This window comes from Saccopteryx bilineata, chromosome 5 (genome assembly GCF_036850765.1).
Source record: "Saccopteryx bilineata isolate mSacBil1 chromosome 5, mSacBil1_pri_phased_curated, whole genome shotgun sequence".
Lineage (NCBI taxonomy): Eukaryota > Metazoa > Chordata > Mammalia > Chiroptera > Emballonuridae > Saccopteryx > Saccopteryx bilineata.
In genome coordinates this window covers 197,773,443-197,795,958 of record NC_089494.1, presented here as the reverse complement: position 1 = coordinate 197,795,958, position 22,516 = coordinate 197,773,443, and the positions used below count along the sequence as shown (strand labels likewise).

The 22,516-nt window shown below is 36.7% G+C and overlaps 1 protein-coding gene and 1 non-coding gene across 3 annotated transcripts in view; both read left to right on the top strand.

The window, feature by feature from the left end:
- The window catches only part of ARHGAP24 (Rho GTPase activating protein 24), an 881,345-nt gene that overhangs the window by 392,210 nt on the left and 466,619 nt on the right, over nucleotides 1-22,516 (top strand). For both annotated transcript variants that reach the window (XM_066233836.1, XM_066233834.1), the window contains one exon: nucleotides 16,456-16,655. In XM_066233836.1, the coding sequence (XP_066089933.1) occupies nucleotides 16,476-16,655 (180 nt within the window). In that variant the 5' untranslated portion in view covers nucleotides 16,456-16,475. The remainder of the gene's footprint in view (nucleotides 1-16,455; nucleotides 16,656-22,516) is intronic.
- On the top strand, nucleotides 6,120-6,221 carry LOC136307143 (U6 spliceosomal RNA). Its single transcript, XR_010725826.1, has one exon. It is a non-coding gene; the product is annotated as a U6 spliceosomal RNA (small nuclear RNA).

The window sequence follows — 22,516 nt, the reverse complement described above, 5'->3', positions numbered from 1 at the left end:
AGATTCACTCGTTGTTTACATTCTCTTCCATTTCTTTATTATTTTAGCTATATATTTGTCTGTTTATTTATGATTTTTTTGACTTGTTCAAAAATAGGGACATCTTCCTCTTTTACAAATACTGGAGTTTGTATTTTCTAAAAACCAATACTGTGTCACATAAATGCAATTATCAATGATCATTGAGAAAATTTGACATACAGTATTATACAATTGATAATACAAAACTATTTTTTATTTTATAATTTACATTGAAATATTATAATTTTTCCAATAATGCCCTCTTTCTTTATTTTTTCCCTTGGCTTAGGATCCAAACCAGAGTCAAGTACTGTGATTAATTGTCCTGTCTCTTTCATATACTTTTATTTGGAACAGACCTTTACGTTTCATTTCTTTTTGACCTTGAGAGATTTGAAGAATACAGAGCAATTATTTTGTAGAAGGTTCCTCAGTTTAGGTTTGTGTAATGTTTGCTCATGAATAGCTTCAGGTTACTCATTTTGGGCTGGACTACCACAGAAGTGATAAATAGCGTGTTCTTCTCAACAAACCACACCAGGAAGCACACAATGATAGTTATTCCAACACTGATGATATATATATATACATGGATTGCATTGGATCTGCCAGGTTTCTCCATAGTAAAGTTACTGTTGTACTCCTCCTAAATAATAATTTGTTGAGAGATACTTGGACATTATGTAAATATCTTCCCCACCAAAATTTTACCAGTAGATTTTGTGTTTATTGATAATTTTTAACTTCGTTATTGCTTTTATATATTTATTTGTTGACATTTTGCTGAAAGGAAGAGCTATCTCATGTCTTCTTTTAGTTTCATTGCTTACTTGTTTACTTATTATATCAACAGAATTAATGTAGTCTAATATATTATTCTATGATTGTGATCCATACAGTTAATATTTATTCAGATTCTCAAATTGTTCCATATTTGGCCATGAAAACAACTTTAAACTATTGAATAGATTCTGTGTCCTTTTGAAATTTGCATATCATTCTTGAATGTTTTTTGACCTTCTGGTACATATATTCTAGGATTATCTTATATTTTCTAAGTCCTGGAATCAACCTTTTATCCAAGTAGCCATGTTTCCATTTCAAAGTATATGGTATTCACAAGTGAATGAATGAATATCCATTCATTGCTACAGGTGTGTCATTGCTTCTTGGCCCATTCAGTTAACAGCATTAGTAAATGAATGATTATATATTTTTTCTATATCTATGTATCTATCCATTAAAAACTGTGTGATGTTGATAAAAAGGTATAATGCTGCAGTTAGATAGGATGAATAAGTCTAGAGATCTAATGTACAGCCTGAATACTAAAATATTGAGAATTTGCTCAGAGAATGGATTTCAGGTGCTCTTACCATACACACAAAATGGTAACTATGTGATAAGGTGATATATTAATTAGATTGACTGTAGTAATCATTTCACTATGTATGTATAAACCAAATGATCATGTTGGATGCCATCAGTTTATACTGGTATCTCTAATACCAACCTCAAACCACAGAACACATTCTTTTTTTTTTTTGTATTTTTTCTGAAGCTGGAAACGGAGAGAGACAGTCAGACAGACTCCTGCATGCGCCGGACCGGGATCCACCCGGCACGCCCACCAGGGGCGAAGCTCTGCCCACCAGGGGGTGATGCTCTGCCCTCCGGGGCGTCGCTCTGCCGAAACCAGAGCCACTCCAGCGCCTGGGGCAGAGGCCAAGGAGCCATCCCCAGCGCCTGTGCCATCTTTGCTTCAATGGAGCCTCGGCTGCAGGAGGGGAAGAGAGAGACAGAGAGGAAGGAGAGGGGGAGGGGTGGAGAAGCAAATGGGCGCTTCTCCTATGTGCCCTGGCCGAGAATCGAACCTGGGTCCCCCGCACGCCAGGCCTACGCTCTACCGCTGAGCCAACCGGCCAGGGCCCACAGAACACATTCTTGTCTTTCATTTCCATATTTATAACTTTCATTTTTAATAGTGAGAAACCTGGCTTCTTATTATGTTTAGCATTTATATTTATTTACTTGACTTGGAATACACAGAAGGTAATTTCAGGCCACAGTAAAAAGCAAACTTACTAAATAGAATTTAATATTTTTCAGTTTTTGGGAGGAAAATATAAGTTAATAGAAAAACATGATTTGTGTACAATTCTCAAATGTACAGTTTGTTAGTTTAAAAGATATCTACAATTACTATGTAACTCATTTCCTATCAAGATATAAGGCTTTTCCATATCCTTAGAAAGTCCCCTGTACCCCAATCAAATCAATATTCACTCCCCTCAAGAATAGTCATTTTTCTGATTTGTATAACTATAGAATTGTTTGCTCTATTCTAAAACTTCACGTGAATAGAATTATGAAATGTATATGCTTGCATTATGCTTCTTTTATTCACTATAATAACTGTGGATTTTATCTATGTTGTTATATATATGTATAGTTTGGTTCTTGATATTGACTAAGGAGTATTTCACTGTATGGTTAGGCCATGATTTGTTTATTGGCTCACTCGTTGGTGGGCATTGTTTGGGTTATTTCTAGTTGGGGCTAATATGAATGAAACTACTATGTACATTTTTTGTATAAATATCTTATGAACATATGGATCCCATTTCTCTCGCTTATACATTAATGATTGGAATTGTTAAGTTATAAGTAGAGGTATGTTCAACTTTACAAGACTTTGCTAAACCTTTTATCAAAGTGGTCATACCATTTATGCTCTCACCAGCAATGTAAGAAAATTGATTGCTCCATATTCGCACTAACATTTGATGTTATCAGTCTGTTTTAACTTTAACCTTTCAAATGTTTATGTTATGGTAGCTCACTGGATTTTAATATACATTTCTCTGATATATAATGATGCTGGGTTTTTTTAAATGTGATTATTGGTCATTCGTATATCTTTCTGAAGTGTCTATTTAATTTTTTCCATTTTTTAAAATTGTTTTGTCTTTTCATTATTGGTGTAGGCGTCCTTTGTATGAATGTAAGTATTTTGGCAGGTATATATTTTCCAAATATTTTTTGACAATGCCTGGCCTGCCTTTTTTTTATTATGGTTATTTTTTAATGTTTTTGAGGCTTATTGAGTTACATGGAATACTCTTAATGTTCAAGGTAAAGCAGGGCGTATAGGAAGGTGAAATATTATGCACTTTTCCTTTCTTCATGTGATTGCTTAATTTTCGTATTGAGATTGTCATGTTTACGAAACAATAATCTTCATTTTTTCTAAAGAAAACAAAAGCATTCTGGAGTCAAGCTAGTCCAGGTAACTCATGTCACCATTCTGTTCCCTGGTTTCCTCATCTGTGAAGTATACAGGGATTCACCAACATTGACTGGATGTTAGGAAGATTAAGTGACATAAAGCATAGATAGTGCTTAGCCCATAGTAAGTGCTCAGTAAATGGTGGCCGTTGTTACCATCAACATACTTCTTTAGTACAGTGTCTGATGCATAAATATCCAACTGGTATTAGCTCTCTTCTCTCCAGTTATTTTCTTTCCTTGCCACAACCCTATAAAAAGTTCTTACTGATGGATAACTAAAGGGCTTAGTGCGCTGCCCAACATACACTTAGCCCTTTTTTAAAAAAATAGGATCATATAGGTTTCAAGTATGCATTTCTATGATACATGGTCTGTATATTGCATTATGTGCCCACCACCCATAGCCAAACTATTTACTGTCACTGTATATTTGGCCTCCTTTACCCCTCTAACCCCACCCCTTTCCCTCCGAGAAGCACCTTACCATTATCTGCATCTATGAGTCTCAGTTTTATATCCCACATATAAGTGAAATCATTTAGTTCTTAGCTTTTTTTGACTAACTTATTTGGCTTAGCATAATATTTTCAAGGTCGACCTATGTTGTCACAAATAGCAGTATTTCATCTTTTTGTATGGCTGAGTAGTATTCTATCATTCTATATTTATAGATATAGATATAGATATAGATATCACATCTTCTCTATTTATTTTTTAATGGTGACTTTGGCTTTGGATGAGCAGATTTTTACTTTTAATAAAGTCTAATTTATAAATTTTTATAGTTATTACTTTCTATATCTTTTTAAAAGATTTCTTTTCTCAGGGTGTGAATTTGTCTTCCCATGTTTTCTTCTAGAAGTTTTAGCTTTTAAATTTAGGTTTAATATTCATCTTGAATTAATTTTTTTTATTTGATGCAAAGTAGGGGGAGCTCTTTGCATTGTAAACCTAGGATTTTATTGTTTTAAAGAACGTATTTTCAGAAATATTATAAGTTTAATTACTTGATATTAATAGAAACTCATTAAAGTAGCAATAAACTCAAACAGGGTTAAGCCAACAGGAAGTTATTTGTTCACAACACTGGGAACAATAAGACATATCTCACAGGAGCAAAGGAATGTGCACCAAGGCCAGGACTTCAGGCACTAGAATGAGGAAGGATGTTTCAGGGCTCTCTCCATTCTTCTCTCCTATCGGCTTGTCTCTACAGAACCTCCTTTTGCAGATAGTCTCCTCTACAGGGATCGGAGATGAATGCTGTCAGCCTCAGATACTCATCTTGTCATTGTCTCTATAGCTGACATATAGAAAGGACTATATGTCCTGACATATAGAAAGGACTCCCCTGGGCAGTGCTTCAGTCACATGTTCACTCTCTGGGAAGATCACTGTTGCTAGGGAATTCAGGACATATGTATGATTAAGTAGAGACCCACATTCTGGTGGTGGGAGAGTGCTACCCACTGAAACAGTATGGTGTGAAAGAGAGAGGAGTCCCCCAAAACGGGCTTCTGGACACTCCAAGAAACATACTTCCTACCAAGCTTCTTATTTTTCAGAAATGGCTTTTATGTGTAGTGTTTATTTCTCTTTCATTGAACTTCTGCTTAAATATATTTAAGTGCAGTAAAGCTAGGTTTTTAGTCAGTTTATCTAAAATTAAAGAGTGAATTCATTAGATATTTTAAAGATATGTTTAAATTAAATGAAAATAACAATACCTCCTCAAAGATTAGAGTTTAACAAAGTTTTTAATAATGTAAAGGATGCTGAATAAAGTGCAATTGTAGTCAGATTTTTTTTTTGACATCTACCCACTTTCCTCAAATTCTAATGAAAAAATTATATTGTCAGTACCTCACTAAAATAAACCAGTGGGGAGCAACTGTGGTTCAGTGATTAAGACAAGATTTATATACTTAGAGTGTCAAGTAATTTTCCAGAGCTTATAAAACAAATCTGATGATGTTTAGCCCACAGGATTAATTAACAAAGAAGAGGTCTATATAGGAAATCATTAACTACCTTACAGCTTGCATTTGAAGGAAAAAAACCTATGAGTTTATTGTAGACTAATGACTATCTCAGCTAAAGTTACCTACCTGTAAAGTATTTTCTTTGAAGTGTGGTTGAATAAAAAGTTGGCCCCTTAGACATCCTTAAATTAATAATGTAATTGACAACACACCTGCTTTTCTTAGGTTGGACTCATTAAAGGAATCTGACATTAAAAGTAGTATTTCAGACATACTTTCATCTAAGCTTAAAAGTGTGACCACGAGGGGACAGAGATGGAGAAATTTTGTAAGTCACGGGCCGGAAAGTTATTCCCTACTGTGGGAGGAGGATCCAGCTGAGAAGGTTCTCCACCTGAGCTTGACTTTCTCAGCCTTCCACTTGTTCAGCTTCAGTCCCCATGCTTCGCACTGTATATGGAAGCTCTCCTTCATTGCTGCCCTTGTTCCCCCATCATTTGGGCATCATAATCTTATTACATTTCAGATTTAGATATGGAAACCTCTTTTTTTGTTTTTTTGAGGCAGCTTTTCAAAACACAGTTTTTAACTATGATTAAGGGGAGAGACACAAAAACTTAAAAATTGAGATGTTTATTAAAATCAGATTTCTGACCCTATTTTTATGGGTCTAGTGATAGATTGGACTAATTAATATAAAATAAGGGACATCCAATTCTTTTTCTTGCTTCAAATCTGTTTTCTTTGTGGTCATACAATGAGTTGCCATCTTTGAACTCTCAGCAAGCTATTTGTTCTTTCCTTAGAAGAAAATGACTTTTATGCTTGCTTCAGGAGCACAGATACTGATATTGAAACAATACAGAGAGGAGTAGCATAGCCCCATGCAAGGATGGTGAGCAAATTCATGAAGTGCTCCATATTTGTATGTAATGCACAGCCTAGTGGTTGTCAATAAATATATAACATTGATATTTGAGAGTAGCTAGAAAAGTGGATCTTGATAGTTTTCATCTCAAGAAAAAGATTTGTAACTGTGTGTGGTGACGGATATTAGCTGGACTTCCTGTGATGATCATTTTGTAATAGAGTCATGCACCACATGATGGCATTTCAGTCAGGAATGGAAACCATGGATGGTGGTCCCTTAAGATTGTAATAGAGCTGAAAAATTACTGTTGCTTAGTGACAATGAAGCCATCTTAATGTTGTAGCACAATGTGTTACTCATGTTTGTGGTGATGCTGGTATGAACATATCTAGTGTGAAGTCAGTCATGCAAAAATACAGCACACACAATTGTGTATAGTATATAATACTTGAAAGTGATAATAAGCAACTATGTTATTGTTTATATATTTTCTATACTGTACTTATTATTATTTTTAGAGCAGTGGTTTTCAACTGTGGGTCAGTAGACTGGTGTCGGTCCACCAGAAATTTTCTGCTGATCCACAAAAGAGTTAAGAGTTTTACTTATAAAAAATGATTATTGTATAGTAGTATGCTATGTTATGCTGGGAGTAGCCTTATACATCCTATGTTTACCACATCTCTTGATGTCATCATTTTCTCTTGTGCTTGATTTCGCCTTATATTGTTTTGTACAGTAACATGCTGTACAGGCTGGTAGCCTAGGAGCAATAAGTTGTCCTTATGGTGTACTAAGCTCCAGTTAGAGTTGTGTAAATACACTGTATGCTATTTGCACAAAGGCAAAGTTCTAATGATGTGTTACTCAGAATATATCCCTTTTGTTAAGTGGAGAATAACTGTATATACAGGTATAGAATCATTATGTTGTACATCTGAAACTAATGTAATGTTATGTCAGTTTTACCTCACTTAAGAAAGAAAGAAACAAAGAAACAAAGAGAGAAACAAAAAAAAAGGGAGGGAGGGAAGGGAGAAGGGAGGGAGGGAGGGAGGGAGGGAGGGAGGAAAGGAAGGAAGGAAGAAGGAAGGACGGAAGGAAGGAAGGAAGGAAGGAAGGAAGGAAGGAAGGAAGGAAGGAAGGGAGAAAGGAAGGAAGGAAGGAAGGAAGGAAGGAAGGAAGGAAGGAAGGAAGGAAGGAAGGAAGGAAGGAAGGAAATAAAAAAAAAGATGCTGACTTTCTTTGCTCTTTTCAAATGGCATTCCCTCTTGGGGAGTACCTAAGTTTCTATTTTATATTAGTTCTTGGTTTATTTATAGAATTGAAGTAACAAAGAGTCTCCCTTTCCTTTTCCTATATGACTGATAGTGACTGTTTAGAGTGCTATATTGAGAACACATCTGGGAGTGTATCTAGGTTCTGCAGGAAAAAGAACTGTGATTAATTAATAACATCTGGCATGAGTTTTAAGGGCAGTACAATTGCCATGTGTCTGTCATTTCTCCCTTAATCTCATCAATGGTAAACATTTGTTTTGGCTTGATTTTTGTTTCTACTCAGGTTATCAGCATTGGGAATTCCAATGTTTCTCTTTACTCATCCCTCAGATAGTGATTTAGTGGTGGGTAACATATCTAAGTATATATTAAAATACTTTTTTCCTATTTTCATTAAAACCTTCTTAAGAGGGAGAAAATTCTTTCTACAAAGTATCAGGCATTAAACATACAACAAAACCAAAAGAAATGTATTTTTCTTTTAAATGATTCATTCCATTAAGTCATTTTGATTTCTTACCAAATGAATATGAAAATATTGAAGCTTAAAATATAAAATGTAGATTGGCATTCTTGATTCATCCATATATATATATATTATATATAACTTTCTATTATTGTCTATTCTCTGATGTTTTAGACAATTTAATTTCAAATGAATTAAGCAACAGAATATTTAATGTTTCCTCAGGAAAATAACTGCACATGTACAGACTTATTACTGTTAAAGTCCCCCCAGCTGTGCTTTCCTGGTGACTACTTTAAACTTTGTATTCATGACTAATGTACTTGACTCAATTCCCCTGTTTTCTTCACACTGAAACTCTCAATTTTAATAAAATATTGTTTCTTTATTTTTAACTCAAATTATGAGTAAGGGTAGCATCACCAGTGAGACACGTGTGAGCTTTATTTGCTCAATAATTTCTGAAGTTCAGTTTAGCTTTAAATGGCTAAAAGTTTAAAGGATTAGATTTAGGTAGGGGAATTTGGGCTGTACACCTTGCACTGATGTCTAATGATAAAATATTTAGGCTCTTTGCACTGTAGCCTGGGGAGTCTTGAGGCCTCTGTGTCAATTTTGGTTGGCCCCAAAGACTGACTGGTGCACCATACATTCATTCTATCATTTAAATTTATTCAACAAACCTTTGAGTGTTCAGCATATGCTAGTTAGTCTGGGGGGTGCCAGGGAGCACTTGTGCTCAATGAGTTATGGTTCAGCAAACCAAAATAATAAGCATATGGCCCACAGGTGATAAAGATCATGTCCAGAGAGATATGGGAGCTCATGGAAGGGGAACATCCAGAGTCAGGATGGCAGTGGCATTAGGGAAGCCTCTGTAGGAGCTGAAGGATGAATAAAAATGTTGTGGTATGTAGATACAATGGAATATTACTTGGCCATAGGAAATAAAATCGTACCATTTATAGCATAGATGGACCTAGACAGTATTATGCTAACAGAAATAAGTTAGTTAAAAAAATACAAATATCATATAATTCCACTTATACGTGGAATCTTAAGGACAGAATAAACAAAATTAAATAGACTCATAGACACAGAGCACAGACTGTTGGTAGCCAGAGGGGTGGAAGATTGGAAGACTGGGTGAAAAATGTGAAGGGATTAAGAAGCACTAATTAATAGTCACAAAACTGTCACAGGTATGTAAAGTACAGCATAAGGAATATAGTCAATAACACTGTAATAACCATGTATGGTGCCAGTGGACACTTGAAATATCAGGGGGACCACTTTGTAAAGTATATGACTGTGTAATGGCTATGCTGTCCATCTGAAATTAATACAAAATAATATTGAATGTGAACTGGAGTTGAAACATAAATAAAAAATAAAAATAAAAGGAATATACCTTTAAAAAAAACTTGCCTATGAAGTCCTGTCAGTGAAAATAACTGTGTGTGAATACCCAAGATACTTGAAGAAATTCAATTGCTTCCTGAAACCAGATTTAGGCTTCTGGAGTTTACCTTGTAGCTAAAACAATTTCCACTAGATCCTCTGCAATATCAGACCTAAAGCGTCTGTTCCCTTGTAAGTGTTTATTCCCTTGTAAGTTTGATTCATTCTTCAAATGAAGAGTTGATACGGTTGAGAGTGAGGGACAGAAAGGGAACTGGTTTTCACTCATTGGTTTTCTTTAGGTAGCAGTTGCCTTACAACAAACTACTAAGATTTAATTCTCTCAACTTTTTCTCATACATTGTTTCATAAATGTGCATTGTCATAATCTGTTTTGACTGTCCTAACAAAATCCCATAAAACTAGGTGGTTTAAACAACAGACATTTTATTTCCTCACAGTTCTGAAGGCTGGAAGTCTAAGACTAGGCCCTATAGGGTGAGGTTCCAATGAGGCTCTCCTCCCGGCTTGCAGGTGGCCACCTCGCACTGTGTGCGAGTGGGGCAGAGAGAGGAGAGAGATTATTCCACAATTATTTAAGTATTTAGAATATGAGTTTCTATTTTATTTTATTATTTTTCTTTTTTTTAACATATTTTATCTTATTTTTATTAATTTTATTGCAGTGACATTGATAAATCAGGGTACATATGTTCTGAGAAAACATCTCCAGATTATTTTGACCTTTGATTATGCTGCATACCCCTCACTCAAAGTCAAATCATCCTCCGTCACCTTCTATCTGGTTTTCTTTGTGCCCCTACCCTCCCCCCCTCCCTCTCCTTCCTTGCCCCTTTGAGTTTCTATTTTAGTAAACACTTTTAGTTATTGAAGAAAAGTTCTGAAAATAATAAAAATAAATATAAATCTATAATTTCACAGAGTGGCTATAATATACCACAATCAGGTTGTTCAGTGAACACTGAATGTCAAAGCTTTTTTATGTTCTTTGCTTCATCAAAGAATGTCAGATCTGTAAGAATATACTTACATTGTCTTCCAGTGGCATGGGATGTAGTATTTAAAAAAATGAGAAAAGAATCTCAATAAATATTTTGCCTTTAAGAATTTTCTCCTTTAGGAAGAAAACACAGACAGTGTATATATACTCATGCCCACCACACACAAATACGTACATGCATATGTACACACTTGTGGATGTACACATTCATATATGCATACAAACGTGCATACACACATGAACACGTTACCTCATTCCTTGTTTATGTTTTGTTTTGTGAACTATTACCTGTGGAAAGGTTATATGCTGGCATTTAGACATACAGCACAATAAAATGTACTACTGCTCGACAACCCAGCATGTTAGCAAACAGTTACAAACCTAACCGTTTTTTTTTTAATAAAGAGTTAGAATTCAGATAAATATTGGCTTTTGTGAACAGTGCAATCACATTCATTTTATAAAGGAGTTAGGTCTAAATGTCAACATATAGAGTGACAATTGAATGTGAACAAAATTACTCTTGAAAGTTACATAAATCTCAAGTGGCAGTATTTTTACCAAATCAGCCAGTTTTATTTTTGTCTTCTCCCAGAGTAATAGAACACATCACTGTTATTTCACTGAACAACTGGAGTCGTTTGTATTGAAGGACTGCAGTGTGAAATCATGTGAACTCTGAAATTCTGGGATCACATTTGCCCAGCGAGTTAAAGAAGCCGGTGGAACCAGCACTGACTGGAAGAATGCACCTCCCACTTGTGGAGGCCTGTGTGCATTAAGTGTAATGGAGGCATTGTCATGAAATTGCTTATGCTTTTAAGTTGTTCTCTCTCTCCTTTCTCTTTTCATCTAGCTGTCTCCTCTTCCTCCTTTCTCTTTCTTTCCTTCTTTTCTTTCTTTTTATTTTTTTTTTACTTTCAATTTTATTTTGTGTTGATTTCAAGTGTACAGCTTAGTGGTTAGATAATCATATTTTTTACATAGTGTTCCCCTCAATATTTCTAGCACTGCAACTGGCACCCCACTTAGTTATCACAATATTATTGACTATAGTCCCTATGCTGAACTTGACACCCCCGTGACCGATAGTTGTTACTTGCAGACATCAGCAAGTAACCACTAATTTGTACTTCTTAATCCTTTCACCTTTTCTACCCTCTCCCCCAACTCCCCTCTTGTCTGGCAACTACCAGTTCGCTCTTTGTCTGTGAGTCTGTTTCAATCATGTTTGTTCATTTTATTGTTCTTTAGATTCTACATATAAGTGAAATCATATGGTGTTTGTCTTTCTCTGACTGATTTTATAGCTTCTTCTTTCTTTGTTAATCTCTTATGTTTGCTAAACGTGTAGCTGTGTAGGTAAATTCAAACACTGCAATTTTATGGTATATGGAATTCTATTTTTATACATCTTTGATTATATGCATGTTTATGCATTCTTTGTTGAAGTCACATATATAAATACTTATGTTTGCGGCTGTTTGATTTTAGATATTTTGTTAGGAGCCTGAATTTCATCTCAGATTGCACCATGTAATACTGTTGTGTTCTTAGACCATCTGGTTGCAAAAAAAGAACAGTACAAGTAGATATACAGATCAGTTTACACACCTGGAAAATAATTCAAATTTGTAAGCTCGTCATCAAATGATGGTAACTTTCTAAGACCTGGTATAGTACAATAGCTTTTTCCTAGGATTGATATAAAGGCTTTACTTTTCAATTCTGTTTTTGTTAGAGTAATAATTTGTTATTGTTATATTGTCATTGTTATGTTGATTTGATGAACACCTTAGTTCATGGTTCTGTTTTGTATCTCAGGCACCATCCAGTTACCATGGCCTGACCACAGTGAAAGTACTTTCCCAGTGAAGATTCAGTTAAATTATTCTCTGAGAATTTGAATGAGTGACAATACTTTTCTTTACGCTTAACCACAATTGATTTCATGTAATTCCTGCAAGGCTAAAAAGTATAAATGGTCCTTTCTTCATAAAGGACCATTTCAGGTTCATTTAAGTTTGATGATTTTGACATTGTGTTTAAGAACAATTTTCGTGCTAATTGATGTCTTCTATGTCAAAGGGAAAAAAAAGTTCTTAAAGTATACAATCTTCTTTAAGGCATTACATGCAATGTAAAAACTCTCCAAAATGTTCTAATATTCTTCGTATGAATTCTATTGTAGTTGTCTCATAGCTTTATTCACTGATTTAACATTGTTTACTGAGTCCTGAGTGAACACTGAGTACCAAGTTTACTGGGTAAACTATAGCGAGGAAAAGCAAGCCATGGGTCTTGTGAAGCTTATGATTTCCAGGAGGGTGGTCAGCTATAAACAGCTAAAGAAATAGCAATTTAAAGAATTGTTTGGAAGACAGAAGGTAAAGTTCAGTGATAGAGAATAACAAGAGGGTAATTAACTCCCTGGGTGATTAGTAAAGCCTGCTGGAAGGAGGCAGTTATAAGCTGAGACTTAAAGATGAAAAGGAGTTGGTCATGCCCAGGGTGAAGAACAGTCTATGCAGACATCAACAAGTATCAATAGTCAAGGCACAAAAGACTTGCATGTTTCCAGAACTAAAAGTAAGCTGCTGTGGTTGCTTGATTCAGAGCTTTTAAGTGTGTGTGTGTGTAACAATGAGGGGGGAGATGGCATAAGATTAGGTTAAATTAATACACAGGTGCTAGATAATTCCTAATTTGTAGGCCATGGTTAGGCCAATAAATTTTAAAATAAGCACAGTGAGAGTTAAAAAAACAAGAAATTAAGAGTAGAGAATTGTTATCTGATTTAAATTTATAACTCACTTTGTCTGCCCTGTAAGAATAAACTGTACAAGCATGTATAATCATGTCTTTGTGCTTGTGATTAAGAATGGAAGTAATGAGACCAGTTGGAGGGCTATGATAGAATCATTTAGTCAAAGGTAATGATGGCTTGGATCATACTGGCAACAAAAATGGACCCAACTGGATGGATTTGAAAATATTTCTGAATTTACTGATGAATTTGATATTCAAGGAGAGGAGAAGTCAGGACTCAAAGATGATAACTTTTTTTTAAACTGTGTGTATCATGGTTCCATTTGCTAAGATCAGGTTTTGAGTAGGATCAGGTTTCAGAGAGAGATCACTTTTACTTTTAGACACCTAGCACCAAACCTATTGCAATATTTATTAATTCATCAAACATTGATTGTTCTTCACCATATTCCAGACATGGTATGAAGTGTTGAGGATATCAGGTTTCCTTATGCATATGGAATTAGAAGAGTTCAGAGTGCTAGAAGCGACCACAGTTAGAAATGATCAAGGCCAGCATCGTCATTTTACAGATGAAGTTTAGAATTTGAGCCACTTAATTTCTGTAAAAATATCAAGACTCCCCATATTTATTTTAGTAAAACTTAATTTTACTCATCCTGCAATAGTTGTGGTTTTATTTTCTCTTAGAGATATGATACAATCTGTCTTCATGTCTGTTTTAATCAACTGTTACAATTAGTACTATTAAAATACTTGCTGATGCATTCTGAAGTTATGAAAATATAGGCATTCCAGCCAGTTCAGTGGGTGATGCTGTCATTGGTTTCACCAAACTTGTAAACAACTTATGTAAGAAGAATCATTAACAATGCTTTAATGTGCACACATTTTTTTACTAAGGCATTAATGGTAGGCAGAAACAAAATTAGCACTTGTGTTTTTTACATTATTCATGATAGGTTGCTAATTACCTTAAAGACTTTTAGAGGAGATTTTTTTTCAAGCTTAATAGAAAGCATGAATTATAAGAAGAAAGAAAAAAGAAAAAGAAGAGGCCAAGAGTTTGTCGTTGTACAATGAATTCTAGATGTGTGTGTATATGTGTGCGTGCGTGTGAAGGGGGTTGGAACATTGTTTTAAGGAAGACCTCTTATAAGTTCAACTTTATAAGTTAAGATATCTGGTCAAAGAATAAACAGGTACTGATGACATAGCAATGTGTATAGATTTGAACAATTTAAATACCAGGAGACAAAAGCGATTATCTAAATTATGTTACAGCATTTATTGTTCATTTAGAGTGAGGTTTACTTGGCTCTTTATACTAGGTCAAGTAATGTAAAAGAAAAAAGATGAAAGTTCCTGCCTACGGGCATAACAAACTTGAAGCAGCGGGCAGGATCCAATCTGCACACACACACGCACACACCTGAGGGGAGACTCTCCTGCAGCAAGGTGTTCCTGTTATGGGAATGCAGCAAAGAAGGTTTCAAGATGTTTACAGAGAATAGGGCCTGTTAATGAGAAAGATGTTTCAGTATAAGAAGGAACAAGTGAGTATTGAGGGAGACAGATGGGGGTCAAGTAGCCTATTGGAGACTTAAAAGTAGTTTAAAGAGATGGAGATAGAAGCAAGAATGACGATGAATTGGAATGAATGCCAAAGGAAGACGCAAAACTACTGAGAAGATGGTTGAGGTTATCAAAACCTGAATGACTAGAGCCAAAGTTCTGCTTCTTTTCGGCAACTGAAAGGGCAAGACAGACGTAAAGGGAACTAAAGGCCCAACAATGGGAGGTCTGAACCTGTACCTTCAAAGAAGAAACTTAAGTAACTCAGGGCTGTCAATGGAAACGTCATGGAATTTATATCAATAATTAAGATTGTGTACATAGAGATCAATTGAAAAATTAATGGTGAAAATAAGGACTAGACAGAAAGACACCTTGTTTTCGGGGAATCAAGCAGAAAAGTAGGAGCTTTGTGCATGGATATGCCAGAACAAGAATATTTGATGTTTTATTAATTAGTCTGTGTCCTACTATCCTCATCAGAGACACAAGGGTGAAAGTGGACTTACTTCCTGAAAACGTGCTTAGAAATAAACATTAGCAAGAATTTTCAGAAAGCTTTTGGGACAGGAAAGTGTCTTTTATTCTTACTTGTCCCTGGCTCTCCTCCCAGAAAGCCACCTCCCCAGTTCTTACTCTGGTAGTTTAGCTTCTCACCTTTTGATTAAGTTTTTCTCCATAATAATCTCACTTCTCTGCTATGTATAGTGTGTATGGTCTTCTATTCCTTCATACATAACCTTGCAATGTTCTTTGTAATGCAATTGACTCAAGTGCACTGCTCAGTCTTGACTTTGAAGGAAACTCAACTGGCTAAGCAGGGTTCTTGTTTAAAACATTTTTTCTACACTTTTTCAGCTGTACTAATTCCTGAGCAGCCAAAGAAACTCTCAAGGAGATACCCTGTGGGGGGTGGGGGGAGAAAGGGTGGGGGGAAAGGACCAGATACATCTTGAGAAATTTTCACATCTGTAAAACAAATGTCTTCCACTGAGGTTTTTAAAATAGTCTCTTTAAACTTTAACATGTGTCAGGGTAGTGTTTGCTCCGATAATCACAGGCCTGCTCAAACTGGCTCCAGTCAGTACACAACAGACACAGAAGCCCATTATCATAAGAATTATGGTTTTTGTTGGACGTTTTAGTTTTTTTTTTCTTTTTAAATTTCTTCTTAACACTCTACCTCCAGAACTATCCTGCCTTTAGTTCTACTTAGTAAAAAGGGGATATTATTACCCAGCCGAATATTTCACTTAAGGAAGACACAATGAACTCTCTATAGCAGGAGTTGAGAACCTATGGCTCGTGAGCCAGATGTGGCTCTTTTGATGGCTGCATCTGGCTCGCAGACAAATCTTTAATAAAAAAAATAATAACGTTAAAAATATAAAACATTCTCATGTATTACAATCCATTCATTTCCTACCGCTCATGTTCATGGTTACGGGTGGCTGGAGCCAATCACAGCTGTCCTCCGGGACAACACCAAATTTTTATTGGATAATGCATAAGGTACACGGGTCATTGTATGGCTCTCATGGAATTATATTTTAAAATATGTGGCGTTCGTGGCTCTCTCAGCCAAAAGTTTCCCAACCCCTGCTCTACAGGTTTCCTCCAGGTATAATGTCAGGTCTGTGGTGTTCTAGAAATGTAGCAAGTGAATTATACATAGTTTTCACTCTTCATCCTGTTTTTTCTTTTTTTAAGGGGTGGGGGTGATTTAAGGGGAAACTGAATATATTCTTTCATTTTTTTTTTGTTTGTTTGCTAAACAGGAAAGTCCATCAGCTCGATAATGGAGGAGAACAACGATTCCACAGAGAACCCCCAACAAGGCCAAGGGAGGAATAACACCACAAAGTGTGGGTGGCTTAGGAAGCAAGGAGGCTTTGTCAAGACTTGGCACACACGCTGGTTTGTGCTCAAGGGAGATCAGCTCCACTATTTCAAAGACGAAGATGAGACCAAGCCCTTGGTAAGTAAGGAAATGGAAAGCACGGTGGGTCCAAGCGGTCTAAGAAGGAACAGGGTCTGCTTGACGCTGATGGAGACCGAGGCCAAGCCAATCTCCCTGGGCTCTTTCAGATCACTGGCATCTTTCTTACTTTTTCTCGTTTACCTTGTTTCAAGATGACAAACTTGCAATTTGAGGCCAAGAGGCAAATTATATTGGTCTGATATTAATTTTGATTTCTATTAACCTAGGACATAATGCCTAAGTCCCTCTAGCAAACTTACTTCCTGAGAAAAAGTTAATGGACATCTGCTAGAGCATGTGTATTATAGCCAAACAGCGTTCCTTTCTTCAAAAATAAGTTTGAAGCACAGATCTGAAGGAAGACTATAAATGCAACTTTCAGTAATTCCTGGAACACACTCAGTATTAATTCTCTGGGGTGCTCCCCTGCACCTTAGCTCACATGAAATATGGATACGGAGCTAAAATGAACAATGCTGAAATATCCCACCAGCGTACACAATATACCCTGGGAACAGTTTCTGTGTTTCTTTGTGGTTCCTAAGCACTCTTGTATTTGCTTATTTACTTAGCCATTTTTTCAGCCACAAATCTCTAGGTTGCAATGAGAAAGAAGAAAAATCTACTTCTGTCCTTGTAGCTACAATAAGCTTTCTTAGCTCTGTTGCTTATCCATTGATGAATGGAGAGGCAAACGGAGGCATCAGTTGTGTTTTCCCTTCTCTACAACTACAGAATACTCAGATAAAAGAAGAAACATTTTAGATGAGTTTACATAAACATTCCTAATAATATAAATATATTCTAGAGGCTAATTCCTTTGTGTTCAAGTTCAATTATTTAAATAAGAATTTGGATGTAGGGTCTACTTTAGTATTTTAAATTTCTCAGATATTATAATTTCACAGTTTTTATTCATCTAATTAAATTAGATAAAAATAGTAATAACAATATATACTACTACAAGCCTCAGTTATTCTTTGAAATTATCGTTACTTTTTGAGCACTCACCAGGGTAAGGCATCAGACTAAGAATTATTTGTATTATCTTATTAAATACTTAAATAATTCTTTGAGGTAGGATTATCTCCATTTATGCATTCAGAGAACAAGGTTCAGGTGCAATGCAGATTACCTAAAGTTAGACAGTTTTGCCTCTCGATAAGTTCAGATTCCTATGGTTTTAGCCAAAGGCCTCATAAAAAATAAAAATATTCCCTATTGATGTCATGACTATTTTTTTTTGAGAGAGAGAGAGAGAGAGAGAGAGAGAGAGAAGGACAGACAGGAAGGGAGAGAGATGAGAAGTATAACTCATAGTTGCGTCAACTTAGTTGTTCATTGATTGCTTTCTCATATGTGCCTTGACTGGGGGGCTCCAGCTAAGCCCGTGACCCCTTGCTCAAGTCAGCAACCTTGGGTTTCAAGCCAGAGACCTGTGGGCTCAAGCCAGTGATCATGGGGTCATGTCTATGATCTCATGCTCAAGCTGGTGACTGCATACTGAAGCCAGATGAGCCTACACTCACTCGGGTGACCTTGTGGTTTCGAACATGGGTCCTAAGTATATAATGACAATTATAGTGCATTTCTCTACCTGAATATGGGATTGTCATTACAGATGAAGAAAATGTGGCTTAGAGATAGGAAGTGATGTGACCAAGATACATATAGAGATCAGAGGCAAAGCAGTAGTCTTTTTTTTCTCATCTCATATGCTAGGATTCTTTTATCATTGCACCTCATTTTATACTATGTAATACTCATATTAAGGTATTGTCTTGAACATATAAGTCATTTTGCCAAGCTCAGTAAAAGGAGTCAGGTTAATGTGAAAAAACAAATAAACATAGAACATGAAGGATCCAATATAGGGACTTTGACATGGAAGAACACATTGAAATAAATAGGAGAATGTTGGGCAGATGAAATATATTATGCTCACTTTGTTAAAGATGGCGCTGCCAATGTGGAGGCCTGTTACCCAGGTGCTGATATTGGTTGCCCTTCTTGCTTGGGATGGGCGTGATTATATTAATGCGTGTTGGGGACAGGCTATAAGCAGGTAGGATTCTTATAGCCTAAGGCTTAGTTTTAAGAATAAGCCTTTCCCACCCTTTCTGATGTAGTAGGGTGGTGCACTCTCATGAGGAATCCCATTATGCCTCAGATAAGTGACTTTGTATTAGAGACTTCCTTGTTTGTATATTGGATTAAAGGTTTTGATTTCTATACTATAAAGTGGGGCAGACTGGGAGCTTGCTCTCTCTCAGTTCCTGAGATTAGCATTAGAGAGGAGAGCAGAGAAAGGCCACGTGGAGGAGAGGGGAAGCAGCCAAGATGGCGGAGTGCTGACGGAGAAGCCAGTTTGTGCAGAGTTTGTGCAAAGAGAAGGAGACAGGGAAAAGAGGTGAATAAGACTGGTAAGGTAGAAACCTTTGATTCTAGGAATCTTAGATAAGTCAGTGGCTTTGGGAACCCTGACTGGAAAGGGAAGTGTTTTCCCATTGTTTGTATTTCTTGCCTGCTGGGTGCAAGCTAGGATTAAAGCTAATGGCCCACCAGTTCTTGGCTCCGTTGTTTCATTATCATTTGTCCGAATCAGATGGGCCAGGCAGCTAATGATGGAGGCCGCAGCTACTGGCCTTAAAGGGAAGTATGAGTAAGATTCAATGTTTTATCTTGTGGACCCTTATTCTGTCATGGTTCAGGTGGACTGGGTTGCTAACAGAAGAGTTATGGATTAAACAATTAAGTAGGTCTGACCTAGGACCTAAACAAAGGATTAGGGGAGCAAACAGAGGATGTAGGCACTGCGTGAATGGAGAATTGGAAGCAGACCTAACAAATGTTCTCTGTGGTGAGCTTCTCATAATGAGGACAGGATCCAGTGGATCCAGCCTGAGTTCAGTGTTTCTAAACTGTGAGAACTTGCAGGTTTCACATGTGAATATATTTCAGAGAATATGTACTTAAACCCCAGTTGGAGGAACTCTGCTATAAATCATTCTACCATATCACCTTGGCTATGCTTCTCTGTGGAATTTATCAGGTCTACAGAGTCACAGATAGGATTCAAGGCAGTGTGCTTATTTTCATTAGGGTCTGAAAATATAAAGAAGAAAATGCAAAACTTCTGATGGAATGCAAAAGAAAAATCTGCCTCAAAATGAAAATTTACTTATAATATTGCTCAGATAAGTTGTATTTTCATAGTAGTATGTTACTAGCATTTGTAGACTTATACCAATACTGTATAAGTCTAAAATTAAGTAAATTTGAAATTAACAAAATAAAATCATAGTGACAAGAAAGTACTATTCTTATACAAACCAAACATAAACTACTGTCGTTCTCTTCCCAAAAGTTATGTTAATGTAACCAAAAGGAAAGAGAGGTTGTCGTTTTCGGTGCACAGCAGAGCCAAACACTGAACAGCTAGCACTGTGGTGGAGAAATTAAGAGTTGCTTTAGTGCTCGGTGCCACGCAGGCAGAACAGAAAGTTTCTCTCAAAACCTGGACTCTTGGATGGATTACACTCAGAGGATTTTAATAAGTTAGGGAGAACACATATGTGGAATTGCTGGAGGGACATGTTTAAATTGGAAGATTTTGTGCCCTGGCTGGTTGGCGCAGTGGTAGAGCGTCGGCCTAGCGTGCGGAGGACCCGGGTTCGATTCCCGGCCAGGGCACATAGGAGAAGCGCCCATTTGCTTCTCCACCCCTCCACCGCGCCTTCCTCTCTGTCTCTCTCTTCCCCTCCTGCAGCCAAGGCTCCATTGGAGCAAAGATGGCCCGGGCGCTGGGGATGGCTCCTTGGCCTCTGCCCCAGGCGCTAGAGTGGCTCTGGTCACAACATGGCGACGCCCAGGATGGGCAGAGCATCGCCCCCTGGTGGGCAGAGCATCGCCCCTGGTGGGCGTGCCGGGTGGATCCCGGTCGGGCGCATGCGGGAGTCTGTCTGACTGTCTCTCCCTGTTTCCAGCTTCAGAAAAATGCAAAAAAAATAAAAATAAAAATAAAAAATAAAAATAAATTGGAAGATTTTGGAACTTGGCCACTTATGGTGAAGGGCTTCAGCACTGGACCTTTCTGGAGACGGGATCCTCTGGTTCTGAAAGAGTCCCAGTGTTCAAGTGCTGTCATGTCCCCAATCTTTTGGTTCCCATGGGGCAGGGCGAGACTTTGGTTCTGGGCGCAGCTGTAGGACAGAAGTAATACAGCATAACGCTGCCTCTAAAATGCCCCATGATCGTATTTATCACCAAGCTGCTTTAAGGGAGTAGAACTAGTTTAAGCTGCTCAGAGTGATGTGTGCTGTTTCATTAATTTTTATTTTTATATATTAATTGTTAACAATTTGCTATTAATAAAGCAGTAAGAATTTGGGTGGGATAAATAGTTTTGAATTATTAGGTATGTATTTTTGGATCACAAGCACAGGGAATTTTGACATTGTACTTTCAATTTTTAATCTTTTACACTGAGGTTTAAACAAAGAATCAGATTAAAAACTACCAATTTCTATATCAGAGGACACTTGGTAATTTTACATAAACACAGAATTGCTTATGAATGGACTAATTGCTTCCTTTATATTAGATCTTTCAGTGAAGATCGAGGCCTGTCACACCATAAGTGCTAAAGAATATTTTTGGATGAATTGGTGAGTGAGTCAGTAAAAGTCTATGGCCAAGTAAGTCAGGGCCAGAACCAGGCATTGTGAGTGGTATTGACTATTCTCAGATTCATACATCAAAATCACAACTCTGTATTTAAAATACTAAAGTTTAAATAACATTAAATAAATTTTGTAGTGATACAGAATAACTTTTAAAGAATTGATCACCTCAATGAAGAACAACTGAACACCTTAAAAAATGTTTAAACTGGCAAAAAAAGGAGTTGTCACAAAAGCCTTCATTTCATAGACAGTGTATATATGTGTTAATGTGCGTGTTTGCTTGTATGTATATAGGTGTGTGTTGGTCCAGGGATAGTGAGGAGTGGCAGATGAGGAACTAGAAATTAGATTTTCTTACTCCTGATTCAATGTTTCTTCAGCTTAGCCCTTTGCTTGTTCACAAATCTTCAATCAACTGTTCTTTGGATTTGTTTTCAGTTAAAAATACTTCTTGGTTGTTTATTTCCAATATTGGCATTTTCATGCATGTGAATGTCCTTGGTCTTCATATATTCTGATGAGGGCTAGTTCCATAATACTGGAGGAAATGTCCCTAAGGAAATAAAAAAAAGTCAGTCTTTTACGTATTCCTAACCAGAGAACGTGTCCAATAAACTTAATCTGGATTTCTTTTCCTCTCTCTTAGATGGCATTTCTAAAATGCCTCCAAATACAGGACTTTCTAAAATAAAATTTCTGTACCTCTTGACCAAAAATTTTATTAAAACTTCCATTGAGTTTCTCAACAATTCAATAGAGTCAATTCCATTATTAAGCTTATTATTAAATATTGCCCATCTGTTAGGGAAAACATATAAGCAAAATTACAATTGGGACAGGCTATCATGTAAGTGCCAAATGCTCTGAAAACACAGACATAATTAGTGCCAAGGAGTGAGTGATAACTTGGTCTATAAAGGTGTGGAAGGCTGCTCAGAGCAAGAGATGACTCTTACTTGGGCTGTTGAAGGCTGGCGGACATTCCAGGGATATAAATTGGGTAAAGGAATTCAAAACAGAGGAAAGACATGGAATTGAAAATTAACATCTATGGATAATTCCATGTGTGAATGTAGTGAAACAACAAGAAATGGGGTTAGAGAGATGGAGGGGGCTGCAATGTGAAGGGCTGTATGTGTTGCGCAAGAGAATAGATTCTCTGGTGGGCAACGC